This window comes from Ammospiza nelsoni, chromosome 1 (assembly GCF_027579445.1).
Source record: "Ammospiza nelsoni isolate bAmmNel1 chromosome 1, bAmmNel1.pri, whole genome shotgun sequence".
Taxonomy (NCBI): domain Eukaryota; kingdom Metazoa; phylum Chordata; class Aves; order Passeriformes; family Passerellidae; genus Ammospiza; species Ammospiza nelsoni.
This window is the reverse complement of record NC_080633.1, coordinates 112,171,999-112,184,591: the sequence shown is the minus strand read 5'-3', so window position 1 is coordinate 112,184,591 and position 12,593 is coordinate 112,171,999. Positions and strand designations below refer to the sequence as shown.

General features: G+C 37.0%; 1 protein-coding gene across 1 annotated transcript in view; it reads left to right on the top strand.

The window, feature by feature from the left end:
- The window catches only part of PRKDC (protein kinase, DNA-activated, catalytic subunit), an 82,385-nt gene that overhangs the window by 10,140 nt on the left and 59,652 nt on the right, over positions 1–12,593 (top strand). The window contains exons 12-24 of the mRNA XM_059480086.1: positions 834–883; positions 2,045–2,182; positions 2,484–2,633; positions 3,083–3,198; positions 3,870–4,029; positions 5,114–5,200; positions 5,599–5,718; positions 6,074–6,233; positions 6,681–6,787; positions 8,680–8,770; positions 10,036–10,199; positions 10,855–11,007; positions 12,192–12,299. Of these exons, the coding sequence (XP_059336069.1) occupies positions 834–883; positions 2,045–2,182; positions 2,484–2,633; positions 3,083–3,198; positions 3,870–4,029; positions 5,114–5,200; positions 5,599–5,718; positions 6,074–6,233; positions 6,681–6,787; positions 8,680–8,770; positions 10,036–10,199; positions 10,855–11,007; positions 12,192–12,299 (1,604 nt within the window). The remainder of the gene's footprint in view (positions 1–833; positions 884–2,044; positions 2,183–2,483; positions 2,634–3,082; positions 3,199–3,869; positions 4,030–5,113; positions 5,201–5,598; positions 5,719–6,073; positions 6,234–6,680; positions 6,788–8,679; positions 8,771–10,035; positions 10,200–10,854; positions 11,008–12,191; positions 12,300–12,593) is intronic.

The window sequence follows — 12,593 nt, the reverse complement described above, 5'->3', positions numbered from 1 at the left end:
ACTTGTCCTCTTCTCTGATAATGGAGGTTGAGTGTTTTCATGGTGATATTTTTCAATATCCACTGTTAAATAACTTCAAGAATGCATTTAACAATCATTTTGGATAACAAAGTGGGTATCATTTAGGTCAGGAGAATACAAGTTTGTGATAAGACTTGCATTCCTGCCCTGAAGAATTATGAGAAGAAAGGGATTTCATAGGAAAATGTACAAAAATCTGTTCAATGTCCTTTCAGTTACCCATTAAAAATAGCACAGAAAATAGGATGAGTGTGATCTCTATTAGAAATGCAATTTTTTAATGTTCTGGAACTGTTAAATAGTAAAATTCCAAACATGAAGTTAGATGTAGTTCTGTGAATGCAATACTGATTGTGTCAGTATTGGTAACTGACAATTCTAGTAGTCTCAAGCTGACATTTCTTTTCAATGATTTTCAGAAATTATTTTTTATTTCTTTCAGCTATTTATCGTGACTTTTCTCTATTGCTGGGACATTAAATCTGTGAACATAAATGGGGGCTGTTGCCTTTTCAATAAGGGCATTATGAGTGATGCCCTTGTTGTCATTCATAATCAGGAAAAAGTCATACTAGTATTGAGAAAAAGTAGTGAGAAGCAAGTTCAGGATTGGTTGCCTGTGGAACATCCGAGAGTCAAGGCTCTGATCTGAGCTATTTTGTCCTTAAAGGAAAAAAATCAGTGTTCTTTTGCTTTTCCCTTACCATGACAGAATATAGAAAAGTGATTTGTTTCATTGTTAATGTTATGAGTGATATGAATGCCATGCTCTTTAAATCTGTTCAGGCAATTTTGGTTTTTGTTTGTTTCAGTGCATCAGGGATTAATCAGAATTTTCTCCAAGCCAATCACATTTTTGAAGGTAAAATAACTGTTCAAACATTTATTTCATTTAGATTCCTAGAGCATACATTCCATTCCAGTTCTTGACAACCTAACCCAGTAAACAAGGGAATGCCCAAGGAAGCAAAAATAGTACTATCCATTACTCCATTAGTATTATTAGTTATTGGCTCATTTGTTCTTAAGTCTCTCATCCCTACCTCTGCTCAGCACAGTGTAGATGCGCCTCTTGTGCTGGATAAAGAAAATTACAGGGAATAGACTTCTGTTTGGTCAGATTATCTGTAATAAAGTAGGTTGTAATTAAAGTCATCCAGCTTTCTTCCAGGTTAAAATTTGGACATTTTAAACGTTACTGAACACTTGTGTTAAGCAAGGATATTAAAGCTTTTTAATCCTGTGCAGCAGAATAACTATAGAATTTCTCAAATAACTGAGCACTAGAACAACCTTAGAGCTTCTTTGGGTTTTTTTTGGATTGAGGTGGTTGTTCTGTGCTCTTTCCAGATTGATGGAGAACACTAAACATTCCATGTTTCTACCTGCAGCAATGTTACATTATATTGCATATATAGGTAGTATATTGCATATATCAGGTAGTTCCATTGGCAGTTGTATTGGGATTTGACTGAGATGGAGTTAATTTTTCCCATAGCAGCCCTCATGGAGCTGTGCTTGTATTTGTAACTGGAAATGTGTTGATAACACACTAGCATTTTGGCTACTGCTGAGCAGCACTGACACAGCTTCAAGGTGGCTCTCCAATATTCTCTCCTCACCAGAAGACTGGGGGGAACAAGATCTTGGGAGGGGACAGAGCCAGGCCAGCTGACCCAAACTGACCAAAGGGAAATTCCATGCCATATGGTGTCTGGTCAGCAAGAGAAGCTGACAGAAAGGAGGAGGTGGGCAGCACTGGTTAGGGTGTTTGTCTTCTATGTACCAAAACCCTACTTCCAAGTGGCTGGACATTGCCTGCTGATGGGAAGTAGAGAATAAGTCTTTTGTCATCCTTTGCTACTAAACTGCTTTTATCTTGACCCATGGGTTTTTCCTTCTTATTTTCTCCTTCCCAATCCTGGTGAGGAGGAGAGTGGTAGAATGTCCTGGTGGGTATCTGCCATGCACCCAGGGTCAAACCACCAGAGCAATGTGTCTGACAAACATGGTGTCCCTTCAGGATTTTTCTGTAAAAGAGACTTCTGGAACAGAAGAAGCCTTTGAAGCTGGAGAAGTTGTGACACCAAGATCAAAAGTACCAACTTATAAGGACTATCTGTACCTCTTTAGAAGTCTACTGAGCTGTGACACAATGAAGGTAAAGCATACTTAACATGGAAATACAAAATGAAATGGAAAATAAAACATGATCCTGAGTCTTGTTGTCTTATAGCTGCTTTTCTAACTTCAGACTTTTTCCAAATGTCATGCTCTAGAAGGGTTGTTTTCTGGTTTTAGTTGGATTTTATGGCTGATAAATTAATTAAACAGGGATTAATTTATGCTTTCATAGCTGAGAAACATCCAAAACTGGATTCTCTGGATCATTTAAATGTTTGTAAATTAAAGAAATAATTTTCATTTGTTTTTTGAAATATGAACATTTTTGTCCTGCAAAGGAAAGTGTTTTTGAAGATGCGAACTTCCTTACGGAAAAGGCACAACTGCAATCCCTAAGTCGTGTCCTGTATGATGAGCTTGTAAAATCTGTTTTGAAGATCATTGAGAAATTGGACCTGACTGTTCAGAAACTGGATATTAGTGAACAGGTGAGACCTGAGGACCTATCCATTAACTCCTGCTGTTGTAGGGGAACCAAAATCATATCCCTTGTTTTGTTTTCATTATGCCTAGATAACACCCTTTAGTGTCTTGAAGTAACAGTTATGCCAGATAAAATGTTTTTCTTAATATCTCTGAATGTTGCATTGCAGTGTTAGGAGATAGACACATCAGAATCAATAGAAGTTCACAGAATCTGTTACTTTAGAGTTTCTACTCTGGAATCTACAGTTTTTCATTTTGCAACTGGCTTTCTGCTTAGAAGGAGCCATCTCTTATTTTTCCTTTCAATGACTGATGTATCAACTGTTAGTCCTTCATCTCTCAGAGTACCTAGTAACAGAAAAAGACAGACTGTTAATGTGGCAAAAAAAATGTGTAAAGACTTTCTGTGTTGTCACAGACCCAGTGTTCTTTCTTCAACATTTATTTTCAGGATGGAAATGCAGGTGACAGTGCTTTGCTTGGGCCTTCTTCTGACCCTGCTTCAAACCTTCAGCCAGCGAAGCCAATAGATTTTATTGCCTTTATAAATCTAGTGGAATTCTGCAGGTATTTATATGTTTTTATGTAATTTGAAAGTTACAAAGTGGTTGGAAGAAGTTTGAGGTGAGATGTGTTTAAGATGCTTGTTTCTGAGTTAGTTTGAATGATCATATTTCAAAATGCACAAGATGATTAGAAGGGAGACAGGAAGGGTTTTTCAGACACCTGGGCCATAGGTAAACACATAAAAGCTCATCATCTCAAGTTTTTTAAAAGAATACAAGAGACATCCATTAGCATTCACTTTCATTATTTGGGTGTAGTTGTCATTCATTATATGTTATAACTTGTAGTATTATCCTGACCATGTATCCTAAATACTTCAGAGACCAGAGATACAGTGTTCATAGACCAGTAAGGGGCATTATGTGAAAGGTACAGAATTAGGTGCCTGTGGATGTCCCAGTAATGGAATGTGATATATGAGGATGTGTGTTTGTATAAATTCAATAATGAGATATAATAAATAATAAATGGCTTTGCCCTCTAAAACAAAATTAAAATCTTCTTTTGTTTGACTCAGAATGCAGCATGCATTTATTCTCTGTCTGTCTGATGCTCTGTTACAGCAATATTTCTTTCTTGTACCAAGATGAAAGCTTTTTAAAAATAAAACTTTGTATTTAATGACTTTCTTTCTTCTTTTTCTTTCCCTATTTTCTGTGAATTTGTTTTAGAGAGATACTGCCAGAGAAACATGTGGAATACTTTCACCCTTGGGTATATTCCTTTGGTTATGAGCTTATTGTACATTCAACAAGACTACCTCTTATTAGTGGATTCTACAAGCTGCTCTCAGTTACAATGAAAATTGCCAAGAGGATAAAATACTTTGAGGTGAGATCTTTTATCCAATGGAGGGGTAACATGTGCCATTCTTAACGTATAGTATTTTATTCCCTATGGAAAATAGTTCATTGAAACTGTTACTGGGTTGTTTCAAATATTTATATCTTCCTGTGCCTCCAGAATTGGAAGCACATTAGTAGTCAAAATTTAGACTAGAAGCCCAGCTTCTGAAGAGACACTATCCATGTGTCATCACAGAATCTCCAAATTGTTAGGGTTGGAAGGGACCTCTGGAATACATCCAGTCCAACTCCCTCTGCCAAGGCAGTGTCTCCTAAAGCAGGTGGCACAGACCTCATCAGGGTGGCTTTGGAATGTCTTCAGAGAGGGAGAGTCCATGACCTGCCTGGGCAGCCTGGGCAGCACTCTTTCCAAAATCCTGAGAGCTGGGTGAACAGAGAGCTGGGAGGTACCTTTGCAGTGCAGATGGGATAAAAGATATTTTGGATAGAACAATCTAATCAGAGCAGCAGAGTTATCTGTCAGTTAATGAGTCAACTTCAGGAGTGTATTCCTGCTCCACTCACTGATTCCCACAGGGAATATGCTGCCCCAGTGGTAGATGCACTAGCTGTGGTTTGGAAGCTATAGGACTAAAACACGTGGGTGTGTAGCCCAACACAGAGCCCAGAGCTGTCCCTGCCACTGCTGCTGATGGCACCAAGTGAAGCACATTTGGAAACTCATTGGTGTAGATGCTTGTACTGTGGACACTGTTGTAAATTATTTTCTTTTTACGCCATCATTCTTGCCACCTGGACATCCACTGTTAGGGAAGTTGGGGTTTTTATGATTTGTTGCATGAGCAGAGAAAATTAAATCATTGAAAAGCTGCTTTGCAGACATCTCTTGTTTATTTGCTTAATATTTAATATATTCCAAAAAGTTGACCCTCAGTGAACCATATTAATATTAATTTCTAACCTCTAAAAGATCAAAGATACATTTCAAGTTTTCACTGACACCAGTTTTGTATTGGACAGTATGATGTATGTATTCTGAGTTGAACTTCTGGTTCATATATGTACTATGTACTTTTTAATAGTATTGACTTGTGGTTTCTCTTTGGTAGGGTGTCAGCCCCAGGAGCTTCAAAAGGTGTCCTGAAGACCCAGAAAAGACCTCTTGCTTTGCACTGTTTGTAAAGTTTGGAAAAGAGGTAAGGAATGTTGCTCCCTAACTTTCTTAGGCTGAATAAAAACATATGTGATTCAATCAAAATTTTATCCTCTGAGAAATCTTACATACACAGTAGAGGTATTCTTGCTTTTTGAACTGTGTGAGATAATGAGGTTTTAAAATCCTTTCTGGTCAGTTTTTTCAATGTCAGAAGAGGTGTATTGGTCACCAGTTCATATACAATTGAGAAATAACAGTATAAATACTTCTGGTAACTGTCTGCAGGTGAATGAGATTCCAATATTGGTTTGGCCTTGTTTATTTTACATGGGTAAATAATTTGTTTATTTGACATGGATAAATCATTTTACATTACACAATTAAGTCAAGATTTCAAAATGTTTATGTTTGTTCTTGATCTGTTTATCTCCATTTTAGGTTGCAGCAAAAATGAAGCAGTATAAAGATGAATTGTTGGCATCTTGTCTGATTTTTTTGCTGTCTTTACCCCATGACATCATCATGCTTGATATCAAAGCATATATTCCTGCACTGCAGGTGAGTCAAAGTGATGTACAGCTAACACTTTTTTCCCTAAAATACATATAAACATTCTGTAGCAAAGTCAGTATTAAGGTAACTATTAAGCTCTCTATGGTCTTCAGTGAGATAGAATGCAAACTACTTGAATCTTTGGATAAAAAGTAAATTGTTGGAATTTGCTTTTGCACTAAGCAGACTCTCTTATTGCCCGTGTTGCAATATAAAAATATCTCCTGTGCTGATCTTGAGTGAGATGCTAAACAGAGCAAAGGGAGATGTACACTAAATGCTTTTAAATTTGTCTCTTTTACCATTAAGTAACACAGGTGAATATATGTGAAAGGCTGATAGTTTTGTATTTGACATTTAGAATGCATTTAAGCTGGGCCTTAGCTGTACCCCAATGGCTGATCTGGGCCTGGATGCTTTGGAAGACTGGTCAGCTCACATCCCCAGACATATGATGCAACCCTATTACAAGGATGTCCTGCCTCTTCTTGATGGTTATTTGAAAAGCTCTACATCTACAGGTACATACATGCAAAAAATTGCTGGTCTTAAAGAAGAGGAAATCTTTTTTTTTTTTTTTTTCATAAAGATGTGGACATGCCATACTTTTTATTTATATTGTGCACTTTCTGTGTTTGGGGTATAACTTCCCTTATACCCCAAAATGCACTTTTTTCTTAAAATAGGATTTACTTGCTTTGACTGAGCAATCAGTAATTGTCGCCATTTTATTTATTATTTCTGTGTCATGTGTCCTTTTTTTGCTTAAATTAGCTTAGTTTTACTAAGAGAAAATCTTTATTGAGGAAAATAATAAATAACTTTAAGTGAAAGAATAATTGTCACATTTTAAAAATAAAAATGTGCAAAACAAGAGTGGTTTTTTTTTTTTAATGAAACTGTGAGTAGGTGCATGAGATGGTGGTACAATAAACTGGTGTTGATATGCTGTTTTTTTTGTTCATCAGTTGAATCCCATAATAACTGGGAAGTAAGGAAACTTTCTCAAGCAGCCCAGAAAGGACGTAATAAAGTTGTGATACAGCGTATAAGAAAAGCAAAGACATTGTCAGTGGTAAGAGCCCTCTTTCTTTTTAAGAATTAAGTGTTAATCCTTTCTTCCCAGTGCTTCTTTTCCTTTCTTGCATGCATACTTTTTTTTTTTTTTAATGAGGGCTACTTCTACCTTAGATGAGTTTAATGAATTCCATTCTGCAGTGTGGCTCAACAAGCTGTTCTTACCTTAGCACAGCTGGAAAGATGTCATATTCCAGGGTGAGGATGGGAATTAAGCAGGGAAGGGGGACTGTATAAATCCTGTAAGTCAGTATCACTGGTAGACTGATGCATTATGACAACAAAAATTTGACTCCCAACACCCAAAATCAGGTCCCAGCTTAGCAGCTTTGCAGTAGGCAATAGACTTTTGTAAGTGTTTAAGCATTTGGGGGATTTTTAATGTATTGTGGATAGGGTTACAGTCTTTAGAAGCCAACATATGTATTACTTTGTCCAGTGGCCTCTCAAATGTAAGTGTATTATAGGGGAATATTTTATATAATATAATATAATGGAATACAATATAGTGGAATATTTTAATATTCCACTGCACAAACTAACTTGGAATAAACCTCTTTTTAGATGTGACATTACTCCTATATACAGAACTCTTTCCAACCTGGTTCTCTTTAAACATGATACTCCTGGAGTGAGTCCAGTAGAGAGCTACAAAGGTGATTAGAGTACTGAAGCATCTCTTATGAGGAAAGGCCAAGGGATCACAGCCTGTTTAACCTGGAGAAGTGAAGACTAAGAGGAGACCTCATCAATATCTATCAGTATCTGAAGGGAGGGTGTCAGGAGGATGGAGCCAGGCTCTTCTCAGTGATGCCAAGCAGTAGGACAAGAGGCAATGGGCAGAAACTGATGCTCAGGAGGTTCCATCTAATATGAGGAAGAACTTCTTTAGTGTGCACTGACCAAGCACTAGGACAGATTTCTCAGGGAAATTATGGAGTCTCTCTCACTGGAGATATTCCAGAACTGTCTGGATGCAATGCTGTGCCTGTGCTCTAGGATGACCCTGCTTGAGAAGGGAGTTTAGACCAGTTGACCTGCAGCAGCCCCTTCCAACCTTGGTCATTCTGCGATTCTGTGAAACAAAATTAGTTAATTTTGTATCCTGTACAGGCTGCTTCTGAAAATCAGTTTTCTGAGAGAGGCACTGTTGAGTCTGGAGAGAGGAGGCTCAGGGGAGACTTCATTGTTCTTCACAACTGTCTGAAAGGAGCGTGTAGCCAGCTGGGGGTTGGTCTCCCAGGTAACAAGTGACAGGACAAGAGCAAGTGGCCTCAGGTTGTGCCAGAGGAGGTTTAGATTGGATATTTGGAAGAATATATTCATAAAAGAGGTTGTCAAGCATTGGAACAGGCTACACAGGTAAGTGGTAGAATCATCATCCCTGAAGTGTTCAAAAGCATATGGGCATGGCACTTGAGGACATGGTTTAGTGATGAGTTTGGCAGTGTTGGGTTAGTGGTTGGACTTGATGACTTTAGAGGTCTTTTCTAATCTAAATGATGCTGTTATTCTATATAGGTACAGGATCTAAACTTTAAGTTCTGGAATTAAAGCAAATGAAAAGAGCAATTTTTGTTTTAGATTTGTTTCTGCACTGTTATGTCATTCTGTAGATATGTGTTATCCGTGGTAATAAAATTTTACTTGAGAAATGGTAATTGAAAGCTCACAAAATAGAATGAAAGTGCTTTCCAGTCTTGCCCTCTTTTGTTTGCTAAACCAAAGTTCATCTCTTGTTTGATGCAATTTTTCTCCTTGTGGTTTCATTTTACCTTCTTCATCTGTATTTAATAAGAGCCATAAGACCTTCATTTACTCTGTAAACCAAATTACTTCCCTATAGAAGTAACTGTGCTTTCACTAATATTAATCTGTTGAATGATTTAGGATAATAGTCCCACCTTGGAAGCAGTAAGGACTAGAGTGGCACGCCTTCTTGGATCTTTGGGAGGGCAGATTAACCACAACTTAATTACAGGTGAGTATCCTGTCAAAAATATTTATATGCCTCTGCTGTCTCTCTTGAAAGTAGATTTCATTAAGGCCTCAACATCACTCTCATATACCTGTTTTTTTGTTGCTTTCATTTGAACAAAATTACTTTTATCCAGTTCTGTAGTTTAGTAGAGCAAAAGTATTCACCAACTTAATATGGAGTAGGGAAAGTGTTTAGGAAATTACAGTTGAAAGCAAAAAACTATGCATCTGAGTATATGGTTTTATTTATTCCACCCTTCACCTTCTGGCTGCAAAGCCATTTTAAAACTTTGCCCCATTTTGTAGCTCCTTGGTACTGATTTCTACCTCTACTATAGTTCTCAGTATTTAGCAGCTGCAGTCATGAATTGTGTAAATATCAGCAAGCTTACTTTTTCATTTGTGAGTTTAAGGTACATCATGCCTTAAAGTAAGTGTGGGTACTAGAGTTCCATTTGGGTGCTCCTCAAAAAAAGGCATTTTCTCCCTTTCTCTGTCCAGTCCATGAACAAGTTTTATAATTTAAATATTAAATATGATACAATCAAATAAAAATGGAAAACAATAGTGTAAGTACCTGACCATGAGATTCACTGGATTAATTCTGCACAAAATTTAGGTAATCTAAAAATTAATATAGTATTATGCATTTTTTTCCTTTCTTTGCATGCTTATGTTTGTTTTTCTGTCTTTACAATCAATTTTCTTTCTGCCAAGTACTTCCCTGTTACTTACTCAAAAATACTGGGGAAAAGTAGCCTTATTCTCTGGAAATTAAATACAAAGTGTGGTCAGATTTTGTTAACCAGATTTTAAAATATGGGAATATAGGGAGAGAAGGGAGTAAGTATGCCAGTTTTCCTAGGAGGAGATAGCTATAAATGGCTGTGAATGTAGCCATTTTCTGTGCAATTGTAGGAGTCAGTATATTGGATCTTCTTGTCTGATTGACCTTCAAGAATTTTCTGTAACATTAGAAGACAAATGAATTATATATTGGATGTCTTACAGAAGTATTTTAAATCAAGTATGATTCAATGTCTTCTGGATTTATTTGTCTCCAAATTTAACCTGTATTGAAACTGCAGACTGCTGTAACTCTCACTTGAAAGAAACGTTGGCTACGTTTTTTTCAGTAGTTTATAAAGAATTAACATTGCATGGCAATCTAACTGAAGTTGGAAGGTTACAGATTTTTTTGACTGAACTAAGTACTTGCTTTATGTATATTGTATTAAGCTTGTTTTCATCTTTCAAATGCATCAGCTACCTCTGCAGAAGAGATGATGAAGAAATGTGTATCCTGGGACACTGAGAGGCGCCTGAGCTTTGCTGTACCATTTGCAGACATGAAGCCTGTCATCTACTTGGACTTATTTTTGCCTCATGTGACTGAGCTGGCTCTTTCTGCAAGTGACAGGCAAACAAAAGTATTGGTTTTTTTTCTTCATCTTGTTTTATGCTAGCTGATAAAATTGCATAAAATAATGTCTTCCTTGTTACTACAGACCTGTTTTAATTAATTAATAGGTAGCAGTGTGCTTCTTTGGTACCCTTTCATGACTACACTATTTTAAGTGTTCAGAAGCTAAAGAGCAGAAGTTGTGTAAGCTCTATCAGACAGCATTATGCTTGATTTAACATAAAAATGAATATTTTAAACTAGTGGATCTTTTTAAACTAGTGTTGTTTGGCCTCCTTCTCATGCCCAGCCTGTGAACTTGTGAGCTCAGTCCAGCTGAACACTTAAGCAAATATTTCGATGCTGTGCTGGATTGGGATGTTGATACCCAAAGAGTCGAGACTGGGAGTTTCCTTGAAAACACTGTGGGTGACTTTTCTGATGATGAACTGTCTCCAGCTGGTATGTTACTGCCCATAACAGAGACTAAAACATTAGGAAAAGCACCAGTTAGTAAGTGTGTAAATTACTTCCATGGTCATGATCTGTTCCTGGAATGGTGATTTAGCATGGGTGTGATTTCTCAAGTACCCCCTTTCATGTGACTCATTCTCTCCTGCCCACAATTTTGTCTTCTCTGTGAAAGTAACGGATGCATAACCAAAGGGATTTTTAAATTTCAGGTTGCAGCATGTGAGCTGCTACATGGCATGGTCACATACATGTTGGGGAAAGCCTCTCAGATGCCAGAAGGACGTCAGGGTCCCCCACCTATGTACCATTTACATAAGCGAGTATTTCCAGTACTGCTTCGTCTTGCTTGTGACATAGACCAGGTAAGCAGATTTATCTATGTGAATTTTAGCTTGTTCAAATACCTTTGAATGTGGGAATTAATAGTTTGATTTAGATGTTTTCCTAACATGTTGGGGTTTTTTATCCCCAAATGAAGAGTATTTTGTAGGCTGAAGTTCTATTCTAGGGATGGATCATCTGGATTTTGGGAATGGGGTTGAAACCTTTTCAAATTCTTGCTTCAAATACTTCTGTAATGTAGTCTTGCTCAGAGAAGTGTACAAGAGATATTCGGGTTTCATGGTGCACTCAGGGAGTTTGTGGTAGTAACCCTCTTTATCACAACATTTAATTTCTGTTGTCTTTCAGTTAGAAGTTAATTGGAGGTGAAGTTGATTGTTTTGATGTTGAGTGTATGCAAAGCTACACTCATAGGAAAAGCATTCAGGAGAGAATTTGTAGCGGCCTCTTTGATACTTACAGATGATATCAAGTTCAAATGTTTGAATGAATTATATTTCTCCTCCTTTGCACAAAACAGAACAGACACATAGGTTCATCTCCACAGAAATTACAGGTTTTTGTGCCTTTTGAGACTGCTGCTTGGACCCTGGCAGCTGTATCTGCTTTGAGATCAAATGGATTTTGTGTTCTGTTAAAATAGAAAGGAAGCTGTGTTACCAATTCAGGTGACCAATACCTCTTTTGCTGGTGTGTGGCTGAACATAAACCATAGGTAAATGATGTCTGGATTGGTCCAAGCCACAGGCACTGCAGTTGAAGCATGTGTATATGCATAAATAAGTGTGTTTAGTGTTTCTTCCCTTCATACTATAGTATGACAGTAATCAATCAGATTGATTTACAGGTAGAATTGTTGAAATTCAGGAAGTTAGATTAATGGTAAAAGTAGATTTTTAGATCTAAATATGATTTAAGAAACAAACATCCCTGTGTCCCTGATTGTGTATTGGCACATTAGTCTGCATGCAATGTTCTTTGTCTCAAAGGATATTACTGAAAGTAAGCTTCAAGGTCATGGAGACTGGCTGAATAGAAAACATCTGACCCATTTTAATTGTCTGGGGTTTTTTGATCCTTGATGTGGGAATGTAATATGAAATTAGTTATTCATTTTATAGACCCTTTTTCAAAGTACTAGTTTTTATTCTTGCATATAATAGCGAAGTATCATAGACATAGTATTAATGTTTGCTGTTTTCAGGTAGCAAGACAGTTGTATGAGCCTTTGGTCATGCAACTCATTCACTGGTTTACCAACAACAAAAAATTTGAGAGTCAAGATACAGTGGCATTCCTGGAAGCTATCCTGGTAGGTGATAAGTCTTTCCTCTCTTTTCTCTGTGCCATATGACTTTATTTTTAACTAGCATCATTTTACTGCTGAAGCAACCAGGAACATATGAACAGATAGAATGACCCCTTAACTATTTGAAAGTAAGAAAATGGTTGGTTTATTTATTTATTTTTAATAACCATTTAATATTCCTTAACTGAGATTTGTATGATTAATTTCTCTTTCTTTGGCATTCCCAAAATGCAGGTATATCATCTTCAGATAAATGAAACACTCTTTATCATCAGTATGAGTTAGGAACAACTGAAG